We start from the raw sequence: 23,119 nt of genomic DNA, 5'->3' as shown, positions 1-23,119 counted from the left end.
TAGAGGCAGAAAGTGGACAGAGAGGAAAAACCATGGGGCCTGAAGACACAGGCACAGCCATCAGGACGTGGAAGGATAATCTCCAGGCCCCGTGAGTGCAGGAGGCAGTTCCGGGATTACCCGACCAGCCTGGTGTGGCCCTGAGTGCCCAGGCCCCTCCCTTGTGGGCTTTAGCCTGGAAAACCGTCTCTGTGTCTTGGATTCCCTAGGTGACTGAGTGACCACCAATGATTCTGTCGTCTCCCCTGATTCCAGGTGTCCCTGGAGGAGGCTGGTGAAAGCCAGGAGGTGGCTCAAATGGAAGTCAAGCCTTGCCTCACTTCACAGGCCTTTTCTCTGGAACATTCCTCCCAAAGGACACAAAAAGCACATACACACTGATGCTGGAGCCAGGCCAGGCAGGTTGCTCATGTCCACGTTCCCATAGCACCTGCCTGCAGGCTGGTCTTTCAAGAGAACTTGATTTTGGAAAGTGCCTTCCTCACAAGAGTAAAATCTGCTTCAGAAGAATCCACGCTGAGCCCCAGCCTGAGTTCAGGAGGCGCATGTCACCTAGAGCCTGTTCCTGTACCCGCCCTCCTGCGGTGCGGTGGCCTTACCCGCAGTGCCGTCTGCAGCTCATCCTTGAGGGAGCTAATTTCCTGTTTCAGGTACTGTATTTCCGATTCCTTTACCCGCAATAAGACCTAAAATGACAGAGAGATTGGGGACCAATATTCAGGAGTAAATGAACCAGGGTCTCCAGAGCAGGCTGAAGCGTGCAGAGGGCTCTCCAATCACCAGTGAGCAGGGCAGCCCCGCAGTGCCCAATGCGGGGAAGCATCGTTTAAACACCGCTCACAGCTTCAGCCTCACATACAGAAACAGGAAGAGGAAAGAAACGGCCGTGATTCCTCCCAGTGCCAAGGACTCCCTCCTCAGCCTGGGGTGCTGTGAGCTAGACCTGCTTGTCTCTGGGGACCAAGCCCACGAGAATCAGGAAATGCTACCACTGACACTTGTGTCAGACTCACTCAGCCTCTCCTGCCCGCCTTTTTGGTAAAGCACTCATTTGGTACAAGGCACAGGCACAGCAGACAGAGGCCCCACACCTGGACTTGTGGCAGGAGCTGATCACACCAAGCACTGCTCCCTCCCAGCCTTGGCCTCTCAGTGTCGCTGCCAGGAGGTGGCTCCACTACAGAGACGAAGCTCGAAGCCACCAGAACCGGCCCAGCCGGATGAGCTCTGGCTGGCTGAGTGCTGAAATTTTAGCACATTTTAGGGTGAAATTTTAATTGAACGTGGAGAAATCTAAGTGCCTTCCTAAAAGGACACCCTATACTCCAGCATCTATCATTCTGACATAAAGCGAGCCTCCCTGACCTGAGCTGCAGCAGCCACATGGCTACAGAACATGTCCTTTTGAGTGGTCAGTGTTTGCGGCATGGCAGAAATGGAGAGGAGTGGGTGGGGAGAGTGAGATGGGGTCAGGATCCCCACAGCCTCTCAAGGGCCCCGCTCGGCTAGTGGCTCTCACGCCACTTGGCAGCTCACTGCTCCTCGCCACCTCCAGGTGACTTGGATCGTCCTGGACCCTGCGACTCCTGCTGTCTCAGGTCTGTCCCTCCCACAACCCTGTAAGGGGCCATGCCGCACTCCCCTGGGGCTCCTGGGTGCAGAGCTGAGTCAGGCAGGGCCTGGCTCCTGATGGTACCTCTAGTTCATAGGCATCCTTGCCCTGTGCAAGGGGTGACCCAGTGGCCTCCCCACCGCCGTCCCCAGTCAGCAGCGTCCGTAACCGTGTGATCTCTGCAGCCAGGCGGTTGTTCAGCTCCTGGGGGACAGCAACACAACAGTGACACTCCAGAGCTGCCTGGGGCCAAGTCGCATGACACGACCCGGGAAGGCCATTTCCCTGGGTTCTTTGTGTCTCTGTGGAACTGTGTAGGTGTGATCCAATTGATAATCCTTAATTCCTTTCTGTCACAATAACTAGTGTCAATCTGTTCCATGGCTGGTCCCATCTGAGCTCCTGTGGGGTCATCTTTAAGCCACAGCAGTAATGAGTGGACCCAGTCCTGCCTGAGTAGCCTCATACACAGCCCTGTGCAGCAGCCATACCCCTTGGGAAGGCCTCAGGTGAGGATGAGACTATGTGCCCAGTCCCAGCGGGTGTTTGTGCAGGGCGGGGTCATAGAAGGCTGTTTAGTTTGGTGCCCACATAAAAGCCAATATTGAACGAATCCTGACTCGAACCTTTCAATTAGCCAGGATTTAAATGCACCCCAATTAACTAAGGAACAAGCAAATTTTTATTTTTATTATTTTTTTTGAGACTCCTAGGCTGGAGTGCAGTGGCATGATCTCAGCTCACTGCAAGCACCGCCTCCCGAGTTCACACCATTCTCCTGCCTCAGCCTCCTGAGTAGCTGGGACTACAGGTGCCCGCCACCACGCCCGGCTAATTTTTTGTATTTTTAGTAGAGACGGGGTTTCACCGTATTAGCCAGGATGGTCTTGATCTCCTGACCTCGTGATCTGCCTGCCTTGGCCTCCCAAAATGCTGGGATTACAGGCGTGAGCCACCACACCCAGCCAGAGCAAGCAAATCTTAAGAAAAAAATCTGACAAAAATAAATGTGAGCAGTAAGCCTGACCCTGAACAGTGTCAGCTCAGTCCCTGAGGGACAGGATCCTGGAGGACTGGGATGACCCTGCCAGGCCCTGCCCAGAAACAGTGAGCCAGAGGTTCAGAGGAGCAGAGAGAAGACACCAAGACACCCGAGAGTCTCGGAAAGGGTCAAAGCTAGAGTGACGTCATGTGTATGCAGGTGGTGCACGTGGCAGTACAGCCTTGCTCTAGCTATCCGCGGTGACGATTCTGACAACACAGATGGCCACGCTAGATGGCAGGGAGAAGCCTTGGGGCAGGTGACCACTCTGTGGCTCAGGGACCTTCATGCCACTTTGAAGGTGAGGCCTGGCTCTAGCACTGGCTCACCTGACTATGGGTCTACCTGACCTTGAGTGCCCCTGACTAACCCTGGGCTAACCTGGCTGCAGGCTCACCTGGTTGTGGGCATTGAGCTCTTGGTTCTCACGCTGGCACTGCCGCAGGGCCTGCCGCTCGGCTTCCAGCGCCTGGGCCAGGTGGGCATTCTCCAGGCACTTCTGCGAGTACTGCTCCGAGAGGACCTCCAGTTCCCGCTGTACCGACTGCAGCTCCTCCCTGGGGAGAGGGCAGCACTCACTCCTCTGCCTGCTTCAGGAACAGGCCTCTCAGAGGCCGGTGTCCCTCCTTGACATCAGACACAGCCAAGCACAGGTCAAGCCTGCACAGCCTGTTGTCTTAATCAGCCTGGGTCATATAGAGCAAGGGATCCCTTACAGAGATGACCTCACCCTCACATCCCTCCCTGGTCCTTTCTCACAGTCTGACAGTCCTACAGCTAGCACTTCTCTGGAATGCCAGTCAGGACAGAATCCAGTCTGCGGCCACACAGACCTCCCATTTCTAGACTCTCTTCTGACTCAGAATTTGTTTTCAGTAAACCCACTTTCGAAGCCATCTGTGTCTGACAGCCAGGACCAGGCTCTACATAAGACTCAAAAAACCAAGCTTCCTGAGGTTGTTCTGCCACCCTGGATCCAGGAGGGCCATCTCTCATGCAGGTGAACCAGGGATGAGGGGCTTCCAGGTGAGCCACCCTGCTCTGACCGAGGTCAGCATGAGCCTCTACAGGGTGCCACTGACCGCTGCCAGCTCCTGAGGCAGGACCCCTAGCTTCAGCTATACTATAAAGGCTCCTGGTAGAGCCTGAGTGCCGTGACGTTCATGGTGGCCAATCTGTGGGCTCTTGGCTGTGTCAATTCTACCAAGTGAAAAAAGTTTACAGCAGTTACTCTAGTATTGTTCTATCCTTCTGCCTGTGCAGAGGGAATCAGCACATGTGTGATTTTAAACCTCAGTGCTAGTTCTCACTTCTGCCCGGTACGACTAAGTCCAGCTGCCTAGCTCCTGGTGGGCTAGCGGGGCAGCTGTTGAGGAACATATCTGGGTGGTCGCTGGGATCAGCCCTGGACAAGAGGGGAATTTAAGATTTCGTTTGTTGCATCTCGTTCTTGGCATTTCAAGAAACAGTCTCTCTGAATAGAGAAGGCCCCACTTGGGCCACATCCTGCACTGGACAGGAGGGCATCTGAGTTGCTCCCAGCACCCATGGGCCCCAGGCCCCAACTTTTGGAGGCCTCTGCAAAGACACAGGAAGGGCCCAGCTGTGGCCTGGCCAGCCACCTTCCAGAGGCCCTCCCAAAAGCAAATGGGCAGGCCCAGCCACTTACAGGTACTGGCGCCGCAGGGCCTCAACGTCCGAGTTGACGCTGCTGATCTGGGACCGCTGGCTCTTCTCCAGCTCCCGCTCCATCTCCTCCCGGTGGGCATTCTTCATGGCTTCGATGGCTGCAGGCAAGGACACGGCCTCAGCACCAAGGGGTCATGCCCTTCCTGCTGGCAGGGGTGGGGGTGGGGAGCTCCATACAATGGAGTGGCACTTGCCACTGCTGATGCTTGCTTACTCAATCAGCAGTCGGATTTTGCATGACAGGCTGGCCCCTCATGAACCAATTCTCTGAGGTGGGCGCGGGCTGGGAGAATTCTCCATGAACTCCCCCTGGAAGGAATGCACGTCTGGCTTTTTTTTTTTTGGTGTTAGAAGAAAACCAAACTGATTAAATAAATGTCAATGTTAAATGCCAACATGAGTTTATAAAACAAGCAAGCTTTTGTGCTGGTGTATTTTATTCCTTGGAACTAAATTAACAAACCACTGAGGTGGCGATTACATAAAGAGAAGGCAGCGCAAGGCACAGGGGACATGCTTGTTTAGGGCCACCTGCCGGTGAGGCTACATATCCTCATGCTGAGGGCAGGGGCACTCTGGCCAGAAGTGGTCCCACATTGACAGGAGTCTGTCAGGGGGTAAGTCACTGGCTGGACTGACACTAGTCAGTCTACTTGTTGGGACGGGAAAGTCACAGGTTGGGACAGCTCCTTGTGTGCAGCTGGCCACGACGGGGCTGTCGGGTTGAAGTGTGCGCTCTCAGCTCACAAACTCTCAAAAGGGACCTGAAATTGGCCTTCGCCTCAGAGTGAATAGTCAAAGAACCCTTCAACAATGAAGCTTACATCTCAGCCAAAAGGCAATTCAAAAGCGGCCATTCCTCTGAGTTGTGAGTCTGGCTCAAGAAAAGCTGGTCACCCTGCCCTCAGAGTTACCCCACCCCCCACCTGAGATGGTGGCCGCTGTCTCCTCAGCCAGGAGGCGGTCTTTCTCCTCCCGAAGTTTCTCTAGCTCCCGCTGGTGCTGCCTCTGCAGATCTTCAATCTTCTTCTGGTGCGTTTCTTCCATTGCTGCAAACCCTCGCTCGCACGTGGCCTGCAAAATGCAAAAGGGGCTTCATCGACTTCTTTACCTCTAAGTTGGGGCCCTTTTTAGTAAATGAGCCAGAAATCCCACCCCGTCCAGGCCCAGCTGTGACTGGGCACTCACTGAGCGTGCTTCACCATGGGCCTCCTGAGCAGGATCCCTGGGGCTGTCTGGGGATTCTCAGTGATGCCATCAGAGCCTTCAAAAAAGGGTGTTTCTAGTCAACTCTACATCTTATTTCTGTGATTGTGCTGTGCCCCATTTCTTCCTGGAAGAAGTTGGTATGGTGGGTTGGGAGAGGCTGCTATGAAATGGAAATCAGCCAATCCCGGACCTTCCTGCGTTGCTGCCAGGTGGGTCCCATAGGAAGGAGGGAGGAGAGAGCACGTGCGCAGGGGCTGGCTGCGTCTGGTATGGAGGGACACAGTGAAAGGCCTGTAAAACAGGGATGAGGGACTTGTCTGCTGGAGGGAACCAAGGCCATTCCACGTATAGGGAGTGGCCTGGCGGGCACCAGGCTGGGAACCTCTCAACCCACAGTGGGTTGGGGGCACACACAGTCCACTTCTGGGAGCTGGGGGTTGGGCTCTGCCACTAGCCAGCTGACAACCTCCAGCTGGTCACTTAATGCTCAGGTGTTGACTGAGGGAATAAGATGAGGCTACAGGATCTCCTTCCTTCTAGCCTGTGTCTCCTTTCTTACTTTTTTTTTTTTTTTGAGACGGAGTCTTGCTCTATCGCCCAGGCTGGAGTGCAGTGGCGCGATCTCGGCTCACTGCAAACTCCGCCTCCCAGGTTCACACCATTCTCCTGCCTCAGCCTCCAGAGTAGCTGGGACCAGGCGTCTGCTAAAAAACCACGTCTGGCTAATTTTTTGTATTTTTAGTACAGACAGGGTTTCAACGTGTTCGACAACATGGTCTCGATCGGCCTCGTGATCTGCCCACCTTGGCCTCCCAAAGTGCTGGGATTACAGGCATGAGCCACCGCACCCGGCCCTTTCTTACTCTTTTCTTAAAGGAGAAGGGCACCAATGACTTAGTACCTCTGCTAACTCCAACAAGACAGGAGACCTGCTTTCCAAGCTCTCCTGTACCTCACTAGAGCGACACATGCATGCCCCAGGATGGGAGCAAGTCACACCAGGAAGCCCAGGCCTGGTTATCAGAGCTGCACTCACTAACAAAGCAGGTGAGCGTGCTGCACAGCTGCTGGGAGGGGTGCGTGTGCAGCTATTTTGAGCATGGAGGCACACACTTTCTGTCTAAATCCTTCACATGGTCTGCTTCAGAGAAGGGACTGGGCCTCTCGCTGAGTTTTAAAAACTGGAAGAACGTGGCCACATTCCATTCGAAATTCAAGTGTGGGGGCTTCCCCACTCTGGGCTCACAGCCTGCATCACTTGGTTAATCTTCTTGCATGTGGATTCAAGAAAGGATACCAAGAGATCCTATCAGCATGCCTGGGCATCTTTCTCTGGGCCCACTTTTAGCGATGGCCATCTCTGAGAGCCTCAGGCAGTATTTCCAAACTCGTGGTCAGTCTGGACTTGACTGTAACCTATGTGCTGCTCTGGGCGAACAGCTCAGCTACTGCCACTATAACTGGGCATCCCACCCCCTCTCCCAGTGGCTCCACCTGGAAGCAGCTGTCTCTTCCTGCCACCCTCACACCTCAGGATGGCTGCAGGAGCTCGGAGCTCTGGAGCTCCTGGTCTTCAGACCCCACGTTTGAGCTCTTCTTTCTCCCTCCCACTTGCTTTGGTTCGTATGTGGCTTCTCGTTAACACATTTAACTAATAGGTCTTTTTTAATTAAAAAAAAAATATATGGAATACTTCACGAATGTGTGTGTCATCCTTGTGCAGCGGCCATGCTAATCTTCTGTGTATCATTCCAATTTTAGTAGAGGTGCTGCTAAAGCGAGCACAACTAGTATTAATAGATCTTTTAGATCTTTTTTTTTTTTTTTGAGTCTGCTTGCTGGGAAAAGCCTTATTTTGATCTGAGTGCTTTGGAATATTAAGCAGGTAAGAGTCAAAAATCTAACAGAAGCACTGGGACATCTTTAAAGACCCAGTTGCTTCTTTGGAGAGAAACTATATGCTAAAAAATAACTGATCTTGCAAACAAATGTTAATTTAAGCCAGTCATTCCTGGGACCAAAAGAAGTTCATCGATGACTACAATTGTGGTGTGGTGGAAGCCTGTGGACATTAGAGGACGGCTGTTAGGCCAAGACCCTGTCCCCAACGACCCAAGTGGAAATCTGCATAAAGTGATGAAATCTCAAGGTGCTGTCTATTTACAAGTTCTGTATGTCTGCAGGGGTGGGTGAGAACCCCACACCTGGGCTAGAAGCTCCCAGGCACAGGAGGGGACACTATGCAATGGCAGCTAAGGCAGCAGGGAGTGGACAGTGTCCAAGCCCTTGGGAGGGGCCTCATCCTGACCTGCATCATCTGTTTCTCCCTGCTGGTGACACTGGCCCAGCACAATCTCTGGTCAGTTCTCAACATGAGGCAGTCCTCTCCCTTGTGATTTCTTGCTCACTGGTGGTATAATGGCACCTCCATGGGGCCTCGCCTGCACCTGGTTGGCAAACCTAAAGCAGCCTCGGTGTGGAGGGGGCTCTTACAGATGCAGACAGGAAGCAGGGCATCGCTGTGCCCAGGCCCTGCCCCTGTGGACCCTGCTGATTGTCTGGGATGCTGCAGGGAAGGACACTAGCAAGCATGTTTGGGGTCAAAGCAAAGGTTTGTGCAATTAACTTTTCAAGATGCACCTGGCCCCATCTGGGTGCTGCTTTTGGTGAACTGACCACAGTGTCATCACATACACACACTTTCAAAAGATAGCTGTTGAAACCTTCTCACAACTCATAATGGTTTTTAAAAAGTTTTGACTGATTTGGGGAAAGAATGGTGAAAAAGAGCTTCTCTGGCTAATGCCTGTAATCCCTGTACTTTGGGAGACCGAGGCAGGTGGATCACCTGAGGTCAGGAGTTCGAGACCAGTCTGATTAACACGATGAAACCCCGTCTCTAGTAAAAATACAAAAAAAATTAGCCGGGTGTAGCGGTGAGTGCCTGTAATCCCAGCTACTTGGGAGGCTGAGGCAGAAGAATCGCTTGAACCTGGGAGGTGGAGGTTGCTATGAGTTGAGATCATGCCATTGCACTCCGATTTGGGCAAGAGAGCGAGACACTGTCTCAAAAAAAAAAAAAAAAAAAAAAAAAAAGCTTCTCAGCTCTCCAGAGGTGCTCGCTGACAACCTGTGTGTCTTGGTGGGGCCGAGTCCATCACACAGACGTGACGTGTGAGCTGCTGATTCCATTCAGAGCTACAGGAGTAAGGGGCTGGGAAAAACAGGTGTCCTGCCGGACAGTGGCCGTGGGGATGTGCGGACAGGAGCAGTGGCAGCCGCAGGGGAGTCAGAAGCTCGCTGCACAATGGTGCTGGCTGTGCGTGCACCCGGCTCTGCCACATGAGCGTGGGAGGTGCCACCTGAACATGGCTTTTGAGGGGCCTAGTCATCCTAGCCATTTACTGGGGCAGCTTCCTGAGTGGGAGGAACATAAGGGCACAGGTATCATGGTAAACTTTTGAGTCTAAGGGATGACGCTTGGCAGCCACACATGGTGGGTGTGGTCTGTAGCTACAAAGAGTGGGGCCAGAGAGTTGGACCTCCACTCAGCCCACCCCCACCCCCAGGCCCTGGCATGTCGCCTTTGTGCTCCAGGACCTCAGGGGTGGGGGTGCAGGGCAGTTCTGGGGAAAAGCTACTTGTAAAGGTCCTGGGGAAGGGGACAGGAATGGCTGGAGGCTGTGCTCAGTGGGAAAGCTCTTCTCACCAGAGCACACATCAAATGCCAGTTCCAGAGAGGGACCCTCTGCCCAACCGTGCTCTCCTAGGGCAATCAGGGGGAGATTGCCCTCCAACCGGGCCCTGGCTCTCCGGGGTGTTGCTGTGACTGCAAGGCTGTCCTCAGGCAGCTGCCTCAGATTTGGGCTGGGACTGGGCCAGGTGAGGTTCTGGGGGCGGGGTCAGGAAGGAGGAAAGGCTGGCAAAGGGATTGGGGACTACTCTCAGGAATACGGAGAGGCCACATTAGGAAGGCAGAGAAATGCTGGAAAGACTACATGCTCCTCTCCCACCAGGGACCTTGGCGGCCCTCCTGCTAGTTCTCCTGGTGGAGGACGCCGGGGGATGCCGAACAAGAGGCTAAGCCCACGGCCCAGGCCCTGCTGAGACCACACCATGGTCAGCAAGCAGAGGGACAGCAGCACATCCCCTCAATTCTGCTTGCACAGTAGCTGAGCCAGACATCCCCACACCCACCCCGTTATCAAGGAGGATCTGCTTTGCAAACTGAATGGGGCGTTAAGACCTTAAGGCTCTCCAAGTCCCTCTGGTACTTCTCGCGCAGTGTGGCCACGTCGCCCTCCAGGTCCTTGTGTCCCAGCTCCTCCCGCATGATGTCCATCTGGGCCTCCAGCTCCTGGATGCGCTCTCTCAGTCCAGTCATGGAGTCAGCCTCTCCCTGGGTGGCCTGCCAGTCGGGGGCAGGGGCCGGCAGGGCCTTGGGGTGCGGCCCCTGGTGGAGGCAGAGGGTGTCCTGAAGGCACCTCAGGCTCTGCGAGTAGTGCTCCTGCAGGGTCCTCAGCTCCTCCTCATGGATTGTCTGCAGCTCCCGGACCTTGAGCTGGAACCTGTCCTCCAGGGTCTGTATCTGCTCGCCATGATGCCTCTCCATGTCCTGCCTATCTCTGACCGAGGCATCCAGCTGGCTCAGGACCCGGCTGCGCTCAGCCTGCAGTGTGCTCTCAGTCCTGGTCAGCTGCTCCACCACGCACCGGATCTCCTCCTCATACCTGCCCCGCAGGGTGAACATGCTCATGCTGTGTTTGCTCTCCACATCCTCCAGACACTGCTGCTGATGGTCTAGCTGGGCAGCCTTGGCCTTGAGCTCTGCATTCTCCCTTTCAACGATGGCGATCACATCCAGGTACTCACTCTTCTGCTTGCGGAGAAGCTCCTCGTACTCCTCCCTCAGGGCCTGGGCTGCCTGTGCCTGCTCTGAGCAGGAGGACTCCCGGGTCTGCCAGGACTCCTTGCAGAGCTGGAGCTCCTTCTCATATTCTAGCCGGATTCTGCAGGCCGCATAGCACACCTGGGCCTGGATAATGGCATCCTGAACCAACAATGAAGAATATTGACCGAGGCCTCCAAAACAAGTGCTATATGAGAGACTCTGTGATGCCTGGAGAAGCTTCTGGCAATCTCTCAGCGATTCCACAGGTGGCAGAGATGGTAAGGCAGCAGCTATCTCCCCTAAGAGGCTGGCCTTTTCCTTCAGCTGCTGGGCAAGCTCCTCCTGAATAGCAACAAAGGCCCCAGGGCTCTGGTCAGACACATGGAAGGGCTCCTGAGAGCCGTCTGAGTCTCGGCCCAGGACTTCTCCTAAGGGTCTCAGGTCCCAGGACAGCTGCACACCATCTTCATGGCCCGCTGGAAGCCTGAGGGCTTCCAAGACCTGCTGCATCACTCTCTCAAAGTCTGGGGTTTGGTAGGCTCCCAAGATTTCCCCCAGCAGGCACTTGTGCTGCCGCAGGGCTGTCTGGGTGCCCCGCAGGGTCTCCTGGATGCTCTGCAGCCTGCGGTGGAATGACTCCCTCACTGACTGTGTGGCAAAGCTGAGCTCTGCCCTGACCCACGTGGCATTGGCCAGGATGGGGGCCAGGCCCTGTGGGATGCTCTGCTGCCCGTCTCCTGAGGCACCGACTGCCTCTCCTCCCAGCGTCCCCAAGTGCTTCCTCAGAGACTCAACCTGGCTCCAGAACTCACCGTCCACCAGCACCTTCTGGGCCCAGGTGTCTACGGGGGCCCCAGCAGATTCCATCAGTGGCTGTCCTGACCAAGAAATCTCATGGAGCATTCTGGAGACATCTGATGTTGTGTTCTTCAGGGAGTCTGCTATCTGGCTGATCAGCGAGGCCTCCAGAGCAATCTGGTCAGAAAGAAGCCTCACCCGCTCCTGCTCTGTCAGCTCAGGCTGGGGGCACTGCTGCAGGGAGGCAGGCTTCCCGTTCTCCTCGGTGCCACCTGTCTCCAGTTGTGCATGGGCCCCGCCAACGGCTGGGGCTGGCCAGTGCCGTAGGGCTTGGATGGCGCTGACTAGCGCACTCTCCACACTGGCCAGGGAGGCTGCACGTGCGTCCTGCTCATCCTCCTGGCTGGCCCTAGGCAAAGATCTCAGTTGTTCTCGGCAATTTTCCAGGCACATCAGGGCCTGACTGTTCTTGACCTGGAAGTCCCCAAGCTCTCCAACATGCCCTTCAACCCTCCTGGCCCTCTCCTGCCTCTCCTGCTCCAGCTGGGAGGCCAGCACACCAACCTGGAGCAGGCTGGCACGGAGCTGCTCACGCAGCTGGGCCTCGGTGCCTGCCCACTGATGGTGCAGTGCGAGCAGTGCCTCACGGCTCTGACCCTGCTGGCTCTCCAGCCTCACGGTCACATCTTTGAGCTTTTCCTCTGTGACGTAGAGCTTGGTCTCCAGGGAGTGGATGATAGAGAGGTACGTGTCAGAGTCGCCAGGTGCAGGCAGTACACTGGGTGCAGGCTCTGAGGACATGCTTTCTTCTGAGGGTGACCGGTCCTGGCTGGTGTCGGAAGATGTGCTGCTGGTCCAGGTCTTCTCGGACCCTTCGGGGTGAATGTATCTTTGGCACTGGATTGTGGAGAACCGGATTCTTTGCCTTTTAACACCAGGTGCCCCCTGGTCGAGTTTGGCTGTGCCCTGCTGATGGCCCTCCCTGTCAAGAACTTCCACTGACTTTGGGGGCACCATGCTCTCTTCCCTACTGGGGCTGCCGTCACCGTATTCCTCCCCCAGAGGAGCCCCCAGGTCCTCGTCCTCATCCTCGAGCCTTGTGTGTGGGAGGCCCAGAGGGGCCCTAGTGACTTGGACTGGTTGGCCTGGGAGCAAAGTGCCATCCCTTTCTGTCTCTTCAGGGGTACTCTGTGGCTCTTCCATGTCCTTTGGAGATTCACTTGCAAATTTCCTTAAAATCTCTTCTTTTGCCTGGAGCTTAATTTCTGTTTCCTCTAAGCTGCTCCCCAAGGCAACCATTTTAACCAAAGCCTCATTGAGGTCCTGCTCCTTCTTCTCCAGAACCTTCTCATGTGCTTCCTTAATGCGCTCCAGCTCTTCCTCCTTCTCTCTCAGCAGAGTGTGCATGCTCTGCAGCTGGCTGGAGACCCTCTGGTAGGAGTGCTCCAGGCTCTGGTTGTCGGCCTCTCTTCTCCTCAGCTTTTCCCGGAGCTCAGCCACATCCCCATCGGATGTGGCCACGCGCTCTGTCAGCTCCTGGAACCGCTGCCTGAGGAGGTCCCGCTCATCGCAGAGGCTCTGCACGTGCTCTGCGAGCCTGCGCACACTGGCCTCTCGCGCCTCCAGCTGCTCCTCCAGCTGGTGCACCTGCTCACTGCCCTCGAAAGTGGCACTCAGCTTCTCCTTCTGCAGGGTCTCCACCTGCTGTGCCTGGCCCTGCAGCTGGTCTTCATAGGCGCTGGCCTTGTCTTCCACCTCCTTCAGGTTCTGCAGCAATGCCTGCTTCTCCTTCTCACAGCTCTCCAGCAACAGCTCGTAGTTTCTCTGCAGCTTCTCCTCCATCAGCCGCTGGGCCTGCTCACTGGCACCCAGTTGCTGGCTGAGGTCAGCAATGCGCTCTTGCAGCCTCTGGACCTCCTTTTGCCGGTCCCGCTGCAGCGCCTGCTGTGTCTCCAGGCCCCGTAGCTCCTGCGTCTTCTCCAGGAGCAGGGCCTCAGCACTCTTAAGCTTCTGCTCGCTAGCCCTCAGCTGGCTGCTCAGCGCTGCCTCGCTGTGTTGCCGCTCCTCCAGCTGCTCGCGGACCCGGCCCTGCTCCCGCTTCAGGTCGCCCTTGAGCTTGGCCAGCGCCTGCTCCTTGATGGCTAGTTCGGCGGCCGCATTGCTGAGCCGTGCCTGGAGGCTCCGGATCTCAGCCTCGTGGTGTCGGATCGTGTCCTTGGCCTCCCCATAGCTACGCTTCAGGGTCTGAATCTGGTGTGTAATCAGCTCCTGGCGCTGGCACTGGGCTTCAAGCTCACTTTGAAGGTCTTGGTTGACTCTATGGAGCCTCTGCCAGGCACCCGATGGGGAGGCGGCCACTTCAGTCTTAAAAAAACCGATTAAATACTGGTTAGTAACACTCGGGCCTCCCAGTTCTGAGTGTCACACCTCTGGCCAGGAACAACCACAGAAAGCTCCTTGATGGCTTTGGCTTTTATCCTTTGCACAACTTTATCTTTTTTCCCATTAAAAAAATCCAACAAATTATCTTTTTTCTTTCTTTTTTTTTTTTTTTTTTTTTTTTAGTAAGTAGCTGCTTCCAGGTAAACAGAAAACATGGACAATAACATCAGAAAACAGCTTTAACCAAATAGCTTCTAGGAGAAATAAACCAAACAAAACTGAATAATGGAACACACTGAGAAGCAAAACAAAGACTAAAGGACAAGAGAGCGCCAGGAAGAGGGACAGGCGGGAGGAGCAGAGCACCTGCAGCTGTTGTTTCACAAAACAAAAAGTATGCAGTCTTGACAACAAATCCGAAACAAGCGCAGGACGTAAGGTGTAGGTAAATGATGCCACTTCCTTCTAAGACAGGAGGAGAAGGAAGGAAGGTAACGCTCGGGAGATGTCAGCAAGGTGACATCCAAACATTTTCCTGTGTAAAGTGTAGTCAGTCCTCTAGAGTAACAGGAAGAACTAATCTCTACCTGTAAGAAGACAAAACGAGGGGGGAACGGAAACCATGGAGTAAAATACAATAATCAACAAAACAAACAAACCTTTGTGGAGTTCAAAATGAGAAAAAGTGAAGCATGCAAAAACAAAACACAACGTAAATGAAACAAAACTCCCCACACTGAAAGGCATGCAGAGACAGAACTCATTAATGTAGGGAAAAACAACACAAACAAGAGTGAGTTGAGCCCAGCCTAAGAATCTGGCCTGCCTGTGGCTCCCTCTCGGTCTGCTGGCCGGGGAAGCCACAGATGTGACACTCAGTTATGTTAAGTTCAAGTTACACTTCACGCTCAATGTCCAAACCATGCAAGCTCCTCCCAGCAGTTAGTGTAGCACCCACCCCAGCAGCTGGCTCCTGACCCTTAACCCCACAGACCCCCTGTGCATTCTGAGTCGTGATTAAAAGCATTTCCAAAGCATAAAGGGTGGTGAAAAGTCACAGGTTATTAGACTTAGGGAAAAGGTATTAAAGACCAGCTTTGCCCAGTGCTGACCAACAGGGGCTTCAGTGTAGGCTCATGCAATTATCCAAGTTAGACAAAGAGGCAGGTTCCTAGGTTAGCAATGTGCAACGTCCACTGCTAGTACAAGCTGAGTATCCCTTATCCAAAATACTTGGGACAAGAACTATTTCGGATTTTAAAATATTTACATTCTACTTACTGGTTGAACATCCCCAATCCAAAAATCCAAAACCTGAAATGCTCCAGTAAACGCTTCCTTTGAGCATATGTCAGCGTTAAGTTTTGGATTTTGGAGCATTTCAGATTTTTGAATTTGGCATGCTGAACTTGTATCTTTACCACCATTCTTACAGGCTGAGGCCCAATCAAGAATTAAAAAGATGCTCCTCAAACCTGGAGGGCAAGTGCAAATGACCTTGGCGGGGAGGCCCACCGTCACCAGGTCTGAACTGGGCATGGCAATGACTATGGCGGAAGAGGCTGGAGAGGAGAGTCTAGGGAACGTGGGGCAGAGAGGAACAGAAGGCCCAAGGAGCACGCATGAGAAGAAACTACAGAGAGTCTGCAAAGAGGCAGACTATGGTCAGAGGCCAGCTGAGTGCCCGTTTCACCTGCTGCCTGGGACGACTCAGACCAAGGTCAGCGCACTACGGTCTGGAAATGTAGACACTCAATACATGACAGAGACTCGGGGTCTAAGAGCTGGAAGGGCCCTCAGGGATCCCTGGGTCTAAGTCTACACAGGCAGTAGGCTGCCGCTGTAGAGGAGGGGACACATGCACTTGCTTTGGGGGTCAGTAGCAGGGCCAAGTCTTGAACCGAGGACACTGATTCTAATGTTATACCCTCAGCCATTGCTGAGAACTCAGGCTCCCTGTTCTGGTACCCCATTTCACTTCTCCTGCAGTATTTATGTATCAATCTTCCTATCACAATCTCCCCTACCGCTCAATGGGGACAGGAGTATATCTGTTTCATGCCCGATACTTGGCACAGGGCCTGGCACACTGCAAGAAAGTCAGCAGACACAGGCCTGCCCTCGGACCAGGTTAGCTCCAGCCTTGTGACACCCCTATACCAGGGCTCTGTGGTACAGGATCTCAGAGGAGGTATCCCGGGGTTGGACTAGTAGTGGTAAGAGCCCCAAGTCTGCCTGCAGATGTGGTATAAACACAGATGGGAATGGGGTCCAGTGCTAGCTTTGTCACTGACTTGCTGTTGGTTGTAAGCAGGCACCGGACTTGCTGTGTGATTCAATGTCTTCAATCTGTACAACAGGCCCAATATTACTATAGTGAAAACTATGAGAAATCACATGCAAATGTATGGTATTCATAATAAATGTACATTGGCTACTTTCAGAGTCAAAGGGAAAGGGCACCACAATGATTTTATTACCAAAAAAAGTCCTTAGATATAGAGGTTTCAGGGAGATTCCCCAAAATGTCATACCAGGAGGGAAAAACACCACCCCCCCGGGCCCCAGCACATTGAGAGTCCAGTCCTGTGGCAGAAGAGCCCAGGGGTGTGAGCTCCCAGGAGGCGGCCCCTGCTGAGCCAAGTTTTGCACACTCCTAGCCTGCCTGAGCATGAACCCTTCACACTGAAGCTCCTGAGCGCACCATGGGCCACAGCAGCCCCTCCACCCTACCTGCAGCACGTAGCCCTCACGGGCGCTCTGCTCCCGGCCCAGGGCCACCCTCAGCTGGTCCTGCAGGAGCCGGTTCTGCTCCAGAAGGTCTGAGGCCTCCTTCTGGCTCTGCTCCAGCTGTTGGCAAAAAGACATACACTTTTATGCAAAATGACAACGATAAACAAAGCAGCTGCCCAGCACAGACTCTTTCACTGGTCTTCCATGCGGCCCAAGAGTTTTGGAGTCTCCACATTTCAGCAAATGTGCTGATATGGCCTTTACCAGCAGCATTTGGAAGTGAAGGTTCCAATGCAAGCCATCAGTAACAATGACAGACTCCGTACCCTCTGGGGACCAAGGAACTACCTTATCCTTCTTACTCCAGGCAGCCCTGGGTGTCCACATAATTCCCACACCTGCTCAAGGTTCCAACGTGCACGCCCTATACAGGCACCAAGGCCCATAGGGGGTGTTCATTTCTGAGAAGGGGGCTGTGTCCACTGGGGAACAAGGGTTTTGCATCTGTATCTAGAGGAAGACCACCCCATGGGGTCCTTGTGAGTGTCCTCAGCTGGTCACACAGGCCAGGTTAGGCTCTACATGGACCACTGCGAGTGGTGGCCTCAAGCAGGCCTCACTCCAGGGCCCACAATGGTCTCAACGGAAACCACTCCATTTGACCAGTTTTACATGATGGATTCCACAAAGTTCTGTTTGCAAAAACGGTTCCCGCAGTTCTCTCAAACAAGGTGTGGACACTCATGAGTAAGCTATTTTATACTCTTCTTGCTTTCAACAGCTTCAGCTACTCATTCATCCGTCCACCTCTTCCCCACACACCTCCCAGGTGCCTCCTGATGCCTGGCTGTGTGCAGGGCTACCCATCCTGCTTCCAGAGCTCGTGCTGAGTGGAGCTACGTGTGTAGTGGGCAGTCACGCCAGTGCCGCCCAGGTTGTTGCCAGGCTGTGCTGTGAGAGGCGGGGAGACCTCCTTTATTTTTTTGAGACGGACTCTCGCTCTGTCGCCAGGCTGGAGTGCAATGGCACAATCTCAGGTCACTGCAACCTCTGCCTCCTGGGTTCAAGTGATTCTCCTGCCTCAGCCTTCCAAGTAGCTGGGACTACAGGCACATGCCACCACGCCCAGCTAATTTTTGTATTTTTAGTAGAGACAGGGTTTCACCATGTTGGCCAGGATGGTCTTGATCTCCTGACCTCGTAATTCACCCACCTCAGCCTCCCAAAGTACCAGGACTACAGGCATGAGCCACCACGCCCAGCTGACCCCTGACTTTCAAACAGTGAAGACTGACCCCCTCAGATTGTTGAACCAGTGTGTCACCTGCTGGCTGGTCCATTTTGGTAGCTTGAAGTAATGTGAGTTTCAACTGTTATTTTATTTCATCTTGCCTTTGTTATTTGTTAATGGATGAGGAAAATGAAAAAGTACAAGTATTAGTGCTGGTGATAACTCAGCCTCATACAGTTAATACAAAAAAGATCAGAAGCATAAGGCATACCCAAGTGGCAAATCTTTAACAAACTACTTACGTAAGAGAACATATTTGAAACACAGTGTTGAAAACTGTCCCTAAATTGAGAGTGAAACAGGGAGTTCCACAAAAACCGTAATGCTATACGTCCCTGGTTACGAGACTCCCTGTCCAGACATGTAAATCCACCGCTGTAGTTCTGCAGACTGCATTTCTGGATACACTTCAATGAAATAACATCTTATTTTATAGTTTGGGGGCCGGCTTGTTCATCTCTGTACCCAGGTGCACTGAGGGCCTCATGGAGGAGTGACAGTCACAGGGCAGCCTTCATCCACGGCCTACCCCACCTCACCACTGCCTTCTGCTTCACATCCTCATGACCTGGGACCCAGCTGTCATCTCCTGCTGGATGCCCCTGGCTTTAGATCTGATCAGCCATCCCCAAGCCACTGTAAGAGCACCTGGGGTTGATCTCTGCCTCCAGCTTTGACCTGTCCAAGCCAGGGCTGCCTAACGCAAAAGCCTCACCTTGCTCACGCCCCTCCTGCCATCGGGAGTCAGAGCGAGGAAACCACTGGGGACCTGCAACGCCGCCTGCCTCTCAATGGCAGTGGCCCGCACCATGGGATGAATTCCTCTGTGCCTGGAAGGCCCCCTTCCCTGTCCTGCACGCACTGGCACGCTCCCACAGCTCTCAGGTCTGCCTCAACTATGAGGACTCATCTGTGCGTCTGTCTCCCCTAGGGGTCTGCAAGTCCCTCGAGGTTAGGACTGTGTAGATGAACCCCTAAGGCCACAGCTTATAGCTGATGCTCTGGAAAGGCTGCTGGGAGCAGGGGGAGGATCTGGCCCCAGGCTATTACCTCCTTCTCCAGCAGAGAGGTCAGCTCGTGTGTGGAGAGCCGGTCACCCCCATCTTCAGAAGACAGGTGGACGGGAGCGATGGGCACCTGCTTCTCTTCCCGGAGAGGCGTGGTCTCCACCTGATGCCACCGCTGCTCGATCTCCACATGGACGTTATGCGTCTTGAGGTCACTCACAGGCAGCCCTGGGCTCCGGTCCACCTCCATGCGCAGGGCTACATCCTCAGTGCCTGGCCCGTCTGTGGCGTCGAGCATCCCAAAGCGCTTGCGGCGCTCCTCCCGCCTCCGTGCACGCTCCCGCTCCAGCTCCCCAGGCTCCACCTCAGGGCGCAGGGGCTCATGGGTGTCAGTGGGCCCTGCGCCACCCACCCGCTCCTGAGCCAGGGCCTGCTGGATGGGACGGAACTCAGCCCAGTCAAAGGTCTTGGAGCGGCCCTCTCGCCTCCGCTCCCGTGCGCGGCTCCTCTTCTGCTCAGGGTCCGGCTCCCCCGGCTCTGCCTCTTGCTTCTCAGTAGGCCTCGGGCATGTCTCAAAAGAGGAGCTGCTCTTGTTTTTTTCCTCTGGCAACGAGCTGTGGAGCAGGAGGATGGACATAAGACTGTCAGGGGTGACTCTGGTGTGGCCTGCCAGGCAGAAGCTGGCAATGCTGAGCCACGACCCAGCCCCTGTGGGCACCACATCCTTTTCTATCCTAATCCCTGAAGAGGTGCTGTGAGGGGCTCACTGGGGTGGCCCCTTTGCCAGGGTATGGAACCAGGGGAGTCCCAGGACTCCCACAGCCTCACAGGCAGGACGGGCCAGCCCTGCCTTGCTCAGGGCCAAGAACTGCATCAGGCTACACCTGGGCACAGCCACTGTACTCGCCTGGTGAGGCCTTGCCTCTGTGCATCCCTGGACTAGACAGTGGTAACAAAATGAGGGAAAACTAGCACTTCTCTAGAAGGGCTTACCTTTTAATAAGCAGGTAACATGATCAGTTTTTTTTTTTTTTTTTTTTTTTTGAGATGGAGTTTCACTCTTGTTGCCCAGGCTGGAGTGCAATGGACGATCTAGGCTCACCACAACCTCTGCCTCCTGGGTTCAAGTGATTCTCCTGCCTCAGCCTCCCAAGTAGCTGGGATTTCAGGCATGTGCCACCATGCCTGGCTAATTTTATATTTTTAGTAGAAACGGAGTTTCTCCATGCTGGCCAGGCTGGTCTCAAACTCCCGACCTCAGGTGATCCGCCCGCCTTGGCTTCCCAAAGTGTTGGGATTACAGGCATGAGCCACTGTGCCCGTCCTAAATCTATGTTTTAAAAGCCCAATCCAGCTGCTGGTTACCCGCCACCTTGAGGAGGCAAGCAGCAGCCAGCAACGGGACATAAGCTGCGCAGGTCGTGCTCATGGCAAAGCCAGGTCTGCCAAAGGAATCCACCATGCCTAGTCCCCATCTGCTAGAAGCAGAGATTCCTGGGGAGGCCTCGTCTGCAGCAGCGGAGGAACAGGGACATTGCTGATGGCAATTTGTCAAGGAGGCTTGGAGTGTCTGAGACAGAGGTTTGTAGACTCTAGGGATAGGCCCTAGAGACTGCCAGCTGGTACGAGGCTGACTGAGTGGCCCTTAATCTCACCCAGGCCCTCAGAAGGCAGTTGCAAGCCCACCTGGGAACAGTGAGGGCCCAAGGAGGAGCTCCAGGGAGCACATGTGTTTCAGTCAGGTCCAAAAGGAAAGGAGTCTTTAAAGAGAGAACCAACGAAAAGAGGAAATGGCTGCCATCACCACCTGGAGCAAGGGTCACCCGTCCAGGCAGCAATCGGGTGACAGGCAAAGTGCTTCAGAGTAGGGGGATCTGCAGGTGTCCACTGTAAGAGTACGCTAACATCTGGAGGAAAATGACACAGGGCAGATCTCTGGCCATGGAGAGTGTCAGGATGACACACAGGGCAGGTTGTGCACGGAGGCCCCCAGCTGGGCCCTGACAGCCGCCAAAGTCACAGCCACACCAGAACCTGCCGCACTCCCCAGGAGAAACCTCCCCACAAGGCTCCTCCAGCACTAAAGGCAGGAAGCGCCCTGCAACTTCCCCACTCCCACATTTCAAGAAGGCGACGAGAGCAGGATGAGGACAGCAGCTTCTGAAACTGCAGTTTCTGTTTTCATGCCTCCTTGTGATTTTGCCTGGCAGCACTAAAAAACTCACATTTTTCCTCAAATAATAAAAGCCTACACAGAGGAAGAAGAAACACTGAAAACAAACTGGTAGAGGGTGAGCACTCTACCAGACTACACAGATACGCTAGATTATGAAGTAGTTATTAGGAGGCCAACTGCCAGGTCAGCTTTCATAGGAGAGCAAAACCCTTGTCTCCTCATTCATTTCCCTGGGCCCAAGGCCCCTGCATACAGGCAAGCAGGCACTCAAGTGTGGAGGCACCTCTCCTGAGCCGTGTGCAGGCACAGGCATGTGCACAGGTGCATTCCTGACACCTGCCCTGGGACATCCCAAAGCTGACTTCTTCCAGCCAGGATGGCCCATCTACAGCACCGAGCCCAGGCCTGGCGGGGAAGAGGGGCAGCAGAGGACCTCAGGCCAGCCACCCACATGCACGCCCACCACTCCCCGTCCTGGACCCCTGTGATAAGCTCTGTTTGCTGCCAACAGCCTGGGCAAAGAAGCTGGGGCCTTTCTCACTTTGCTCTGGGGGCTTCCTAAAGGTGCTTGGAAAAGAGTTCTTAGCTTGCCAAGCTTGGGTGTCTGCTCCTGATGGGAGAACCATGGAGGCAGTAGCTGAGGCCACCACAGGATGTGGCCACTGGAGGGTGGGGGAAAGCCTCGGCAGCCCTGGGTGCCTCCTACTGGCTGTGCATGCAGAGGACTTGTCCCTAACCAACAAGCCAGCTCTCTGAACAGGATCCTGAGAGAGAGAGGGCAACCTGTCCTGGCCACGGCCTCTTGACCTTACTAGACAGTGTTTGTTTAATAAATGAAGTCATGAACAAATGACAGACACAGAAAAGAGGACTAAAAAGAAAATAATCAATTAGGCAAAGAGGTATGGAGTCGGCAGGAAGAAGGCAAAGGTTTGGATACAGAACGTGTCTTTAGGCCAGCCACGGTGGCTCATGCCTGTAATTCCAGCACTTTGGGAGGCCAAGGCAAGTGGATCACCCGAGGTCACAAGTTCAAGACCAGCCTGGCCAACATGATGAAATTCCGTCTCTACTAAAAACACAAAACTTAGCCGGGCATGGTGGTGGGCGCCCGTAATTCCAGCTACTTGGGAGGCTGAGGCAGGAGAATTGCTTGAACCCAGGAGGTGGAGGTTGCAGTGAGCCAAGATCACGTTACTGCACTCCAGACTGGGTGACAGAACAAGACTCCGTCTCAAAAAAAAAGAACATGCCTTTAGGTCAAAGCTTCCAAGGACAGCCCCTGCTGTGACACTGCCATACCCAAGCAGCCTAACCCACAGCACAAGAAATACATTTGAGATGTAATCTACGTCACATGACCTGAGAAATGGCACCAGAGGTGCTCAGATGCATGGAGGCTCTGAAGCCTTGAGGTGGGAACAGCAGAGTTCTGGCCCTCAAAGGACCAGCCCCCACTCTGCAATCTTCCCTGCTTTTTTTTTTTTGGGAGACGTCTGAGTCTTCTGATTCTCCACTTTCTTTTAAAATGAGAGCTAGGTCTTTAACCTTCAGGGCAGGAGGAAGAAAGCCCAAAGCAAAATCTGAGGCGCATGAACCACAGAATGCTAACACAGGAGAGTTTTTCAACTTGGCTGCACAGAAATCAAATAGACGTAGGAGTGAGGTGAGAAGGTGGCCAAGGCAAAGAAGTGCTGGGTGGCCTATGGATGCTGCACACAGGGCCATCCTCATGCCAGCAGAGCTCAAGGCCTGAGAGCACCGACTGTGGGGCTCAGGCTGGTCTGGCCAGGTGCCTGCTGACACAGATGGAAGATTCTCCACCGAAGCCCAGTTCTAATGACCAGCATACACACTACCCGCAAGATGAAAACGCCTGAGCTTAAAAGAGGAAAAGAACCGGAAATGTTTGTTCTGATGTGCTTGGGACAGGAACTTGAGCAACAGAAGGACACAGGAAGGAAGGAGCAGCAGACTGGGATGCACTGAGCTCAGGTCTCAGACTTCAGACCTGAGTCTGATACTGCCCTGGAGAGAGTGGCACCCACAGGATGCACAAGGGGCTCCCTGGCATCTTCACCATCCTACCTCGTCACATCCGGGGCAGTGGTCGGGTGCACGTGTTTCATGATGGTCTGGATCCAGTTCCGCCGAATCCCGGACGTCATGGCCGATAGGGTAAACTCGCCCTCCTTTGTCTACAGAGAAAAGATGAGGCACCATCAGTGACTGTCCCCTAGGGTACCTGCTGCCCTCTTGCCCTCCATCTCCAAAGAAGCTTCTTGCACT

General features: G+C 54.2%; 1 protein-coding gene and 1 non-coding gene across 7 annotated transcripts in view; both read right to left on the bottom strand.

Annotated features, from left to right (window-relative positions):
* Window positions 1-23,119, bottom strand: part of MPRI (myosin phosphatase Rho interacting protein) — a 152,116-nt gene that overhangs the window by 15,392 nt on the left and 113,605 nt on the right. For 4 of the 6 annotated variants that reach the window (XM_071082408.1, XM_011757223.3, XM_011757224.3 and 1 more), the window contains 9 exons: window positions 22,919-23,028; window positions 18,698-19,268; window positions 16,357-16,473; window positions 9,799-13,605; window positions 5,270-5,417; window positions 4,324-4,441; window positions 3,052-3,211; window positions 1,697-1,816; window positions 600-686 (listed from right to left, as the gene is read on the bottom strand). In XM_071082408.1, coding sequence (XP_070938509.1) covers window positions 600-686; window positions 1,697-1,816; window positions 3,052-3,211; window positions 4,324-4,441; window positions 5,270-5,417; window positions 9,799-13,605; window positions 16,357-16,473; window positions 18,698-19,268; window positions 22,919-23,028 — 5,238 coding nt within the window. The remainder of the gene's footprint in view (window positions 1-599; window positions 687-1,696; window positions 1,817-3,051; window positions 3,212-4,323; window positions 4,442-5,269; window positions 5,418-9,798; window positions 13,606-16,356; window positions 16,474-18,697; window positions 19,269-22,918; window positions 23,029-23,119) is intronic. The other 2 variants (XM_011757227.3, XM_011757226.3) reach the window with 1 other exon arrangement.
* Window positions 7,231-7,337, bottom strand: LOC112428248 (U6 spliceosomal RNA). Its single transcript, XR_003020235.1, has one exon. It is a non-coding gene; the product is annotated as a U6 spliceosomal RNA (small nuclear RNA).

Source organism: Macaca nemestrina, chromosome 17 (assembly GCF_043159975.1).
Source record: "Macaca nemestrina isolate mMacNem1 chromosome 17, mMacNem.hap1, whole genome shotgun sequence".
NCBI lineage: Eukaryota > Metazoa > Chordata > Mammalia > Primates > Cercopithecidae > Macaca > Macaca nemestrina.
Note: the sequence above shows the minus strand (reverse complement) of the source record. Positions and strands in the feature narration are given on the sequence as shown.